This window comes from Sinocyclocheilus grahami, unplaced genomic scaffold, assembly GCF_001515645.1.
Source record: "Sinocyclocheilus grahami isolate Dianchi unplaced genomic scaffold, SAMN03320097.WGS_v1.1 scaffold5054.1, whole genome shotgun sequence".
Classification (NCBI taxonomy): Eukaryota; Metazoa; Chordata; class Actinopteri; order Cypriniformes; family Cyprinidae; genus Sinocyclocheilus; species Sinocyclocheilus grahami.
This window is the reverse complement of record NW_015509848.1, coordinates 8,073-8,836: the sequence shown is the minus strand read 5'-3', so window position 1 is coordinate 8,836 and position 764 is coordinate 8,073. Positions and strand designations below refer to the sequence as shown.

The following is a 764-nucleotide window of genomic DNA, read 5'->3' as shown; positions in this document are numbered from 1 at the left end:
CAGCCGGTGCGCAGCTCATTAGTGCATGCGTGTCTTTAAACGCTCGTGTGTGTGTGTGTGTGTGCTAACACGAGTCCTGTTCTTGCCGCTGCTCAGATCGCCTCTCCGAGCTTCACGCCGCTCATCATGTGTCCCAGTCAGGAGTGCGTCACCAACAAGTCTGGAGGACGGCTGTACCTGCAGACACGCGGGTCAAAGTTCATCAAGTTCCAGGAGCTGCGCATTCAGGAGCATGTGAGTGTGTGAGAGCGTCACGTCTGTCTGGCTGAGTAGATCATGCAGAGTGTTGATTGTGTTGTGTGTGTGTGCTCAGAGCGATCAGGTGCCGGTGGGAAACATCCCCCGCAGCATGACCATTTACGCCCGCGGAGAGAACACGCGTGTGGCGCAGCCTGGAGATCACGTGGCTGTTTCTGGAATATTCCTTCCTCTGCTGCGCTCCGGATTCAGACAGGCTGTACAGGTGACACGCTTTACAGACGTCACACACATCTCAACATCCTATCAACACACAGTGGGCAGAAAAAGTCCCCCTCTACATTTGTATTGCTGTGTCCCAATGTTCATACTATCCATCCTAAATGTTATGTGAGATTAGAGTAAGTGTGTCCCAAAGCATAGTATGTTGAAGAGTACGCCAAAACACTCTGTGCACTCTAATGGTTAATATTACCCACAATCCATTGGTGAAGTATTGTTCAGAGCTACAAACATGAATAAAAAGTGTTAAAAAAAAAACTACAAACATGGCGGATGTGCGCGAC

The 764-nt window shown here is 49.9% G+C and overlaps 1 protein-coding gene across 1 annotated transcript in view; it reads left to right on the top strand.

The window, feature by feature from the left end:
* The window catches only part of LOC107577078 (DNA replication licensing factor mcm7-like), a gene marked incomplete at its 3' end in the record, with an annotated part of 11,616 nt that overhangs the window by 2,865 nt on the left and 7,987 nt on the right, over positions 1-764 (top strand). The window contains exons 4-5 of the mRNA XM_016263192.1: positions 67-234; positions 314-588. Coding sequence (XP_016118678.1) covers positions 67-234; positions 314-588 — 443 coding nt within the window. The remainder of the gene's footprint in view (positions 1-66; positions 235-313; positions 589-764) is intronic.